This window comes from Electrona antarctica (genome assembly GCF_951216825.1).
Source record: "Electrona antarctica genome assembly, chromosome: 12".
Lineage (NCBI taxonomy): Eukaryota > Metazoa > Chordata > Actinopteri > Myctophiformes > Myctophidae > Electrona > Electrona antarctica.
In genome coordinates this window covers 24,332,442-24,334,743 of record NC_136793.1, presented here as the reverse complement: position 1 = coordinate 24,334,743, position 2,302 = coordinate 24,332,442, and the positions used below count along the sequence as shown (strand labels likewise).

The following is a 2,302-nucleotide window of genomic DNA, read 5'->3' as shown; positions in this document are numbered from 1 at the left end:
CCACTTCCGTTTACATGGCTCCAGTGTCACCTACAGCAGGGGTTCTCAACGTTTTTGGCCGGGGACCCCCGGAAATGCTTTGGCAATGTCTCGGGACCCCTGCCCCGCCCCCTCCCGACCCCCAATATAAATTGACTGCTACAATAACCTTAATAATATTGACAATACACCATAAATACTGAAACCAGATATAATCATTAGGGAAGGTGTATGCATGTACTATATGTAAACTCTTCATTTCCATTTTCCAGCCACAAATTAAAAAAAATGGCGACCCCCTGAGGGGTCACAACCCATGGGTTGAGAACCCCTGACCTACAGTAGAACACTTGGCTCTTTACAGCACAGGTCTGCCTCTACCTTTGAAAGCATATTATACCCATCCCCCCCCCCCCCCCCCCCCCAAATAAAAGAATCAAAGTTCTGCCTTTACAACTTTTATTATCCAAGTAGTGGAGGTTTACATTCGCTTGCTTATCCTCTTGTATACAATGCCAGCCAATGTCATAATCTGAAAAGGAAGAAGTGAAAGCCGTCATTTGAGGAAACGCATACAAATCATAAAACCCATTTTAGAGTTTGCCAACTTGTACATCTGCCATTTAAAAAAAAAAATAATAAGAATCACACCAGTGTGAAGTATCATAAATCACGCCAGCCAATCACAATTTGCATCCTCACTTTTAGCTAAATGTACTTTGCTCAGCCAATCAAATAATTATCAGGTGATCAGCAAATCACAAGCCAATTCATGTTTGTGTTCACACAAATCTGGAAAGCTGACATAGGAGCCCCTCAAAAAGAAATCTTGAAAGTGTGAGAACTACCGATTTAAAAAGGCATTTGTAGAATCAGCTTCAGGTCATGAGTTAAATTGACCCTCCTGCCATTACTCACATGGGCAATCGTGTTCTCATCCACCAGTTCTGTGACGGAGTCAATTCCTTTCAGGGTAACCTTCAGCTTGTTGCCCTCACGCATAACGACACCCTTAGAGACAAAAGCCAGTACAGACCATAAGTCAAATGCATAAACCATGCTGTAATCCAAAATACATTTGCCAAGGAGTCTGAAACCCAACTTTCTTGTTTCGCATAGGATGACATGCAGCCTTTACTTTACATAAAGTGACCAAACTTGAGTGGCTCTACAAATTCAGGCGAAATGTTGCATTACCTTGCACTTCTCTCCTGTGATGGTCTCCAGCTCAGTCTCCTGTCCAATGGTGAAGTTGTTAACAAGGACCTTTGAACCAGTAGTAACTGTTACTTTAAAGTTGTCACCGGTCTCCTCAATCTCAGAAATGCTCTTCACATCTTTGCCCTTCTGGATGAGTTCATCAGGGAGACCTGGGAAAGGAGGTTTAGGTTTCAGAACGCATGTATGTTGTGCACCATCCCGTTGCCTTTATACATCAATGTATGAGTCAACAATCAGCTGCACTATAATACAGAGCACCATGAAGGGAGGGATGCCCACTAAGCATGCATTTTATTTATTCTTTCTAACTCTTATACAATTATACATATTTTGAATGCAATTGAAAAAGCTCCCTGAAATTTTAAGTTTTTACAAATCTAAGTTTGGGGGTTCACTACACACCCCTTTGACTTCACCATTTTTTGGTTTAGCCCAGTAGTAAGGAAAATCTTGCCTAAGGCACCAATTTGCTCAGGGCCGGCACTGATAATATAGCCATAAACAATTTCCTCTAGAAATGCCAAAAGGACATAAATGCAACCACATTCATTTTCTAGTCTTGAAGAAACAGTGTAGCTTTAAAGTAATTTGACCAAGTCTCAACAGTTCACTGCTATATCAATCTGTCCATTTTCATCATGGCCAAGCAATGCAATACAATTTCCAAACAAACATCACAACATTTCAAGTCTTACCAATGGCCTTCATGAAAGGCTCAAAGTTCTCCTGAGACTCCAGCTGGTATTTTCCAGAGAAAGACATGGTGGTGGTGGTTGACTGATGAGCAAGCAAGGTAGGATAATCTGGTTTTATCAGCCTACTTTATACTCTTTCCTCCCACCTCTGCAATTATTAACCACAGCTGTGTCCAATTAAGGCTGGGCCAGCCCACATCTAGCAGAGCTCAAAGATAAGGACAAAAGAGGGTATGGTACATAGATAATATGGATAAAAGGAACATCATAGAAGGTTACCGTCCTAAAGGTAATGTCATGTGACAGTGTCTGTAGACAATCATTATATAATATATAATATTCTAAATTATTCTAAGTCAGTAGTTCAGAAACATTTTCATGTCAACCCCCAAATTGATAATTTGGCC

General features: G+C 40.9%; 1 protein-coding gene across 1 annotated transcript; it reads right to left on the bottom strand.

The window, feature by feature from the left end:
* Positions 1-421: 421 nt before the first annotated feature.
* Positions 422-2,050, bottom strand: LOC306934148 (fatty acid-binding protein, liver-type-like). The gene is made up of 4 exons (XM_079516643.1): positions 1,896-2,050; positions 1,177-1,349; positions 898-990; positions 422-511 (listed from the first exon to the last, which is right to left on the bottom strand). The coding sequence occupies exons 1-4, from the start codon at positions 1,960-1,962 to the stop codon at positions 461-463; spliced, it is 384 nt and encodes a 127-aa protein (XP_079372769.1). The 5' UTR covers positions 1,963-2,050; the 3' UTR covers positions 422-460.
* Between the last annotated feature and the right edge of the window lie 252 nt (positions 2,051-2,302).

Bases quoted from the DNA above. Each gene is read 5' to 3' on its own strand.
- LOC306934148 (XM_079516643.1), bottom strand. From the start codon at position 1,962: ATGTCTTTCTCTGGAAAATACCAGCTGGAGTCTCAGGAGAACTTTGAG. The intron at 1,350-1,895 runs GTAAGACTTGAA...CTCCTTTCCCAG, and splicing joins GCCTTTCATGAAGGCCATTG to GTCTCCCTGATGAACTCATC. The intron at 991-1,176 runs GTAATGCAACAT...TTTGTCTCTAAG, and splicing joins TCACAGGAGAGAAGTGCAAG to GGTGTCGTTATGCGTGAGGG.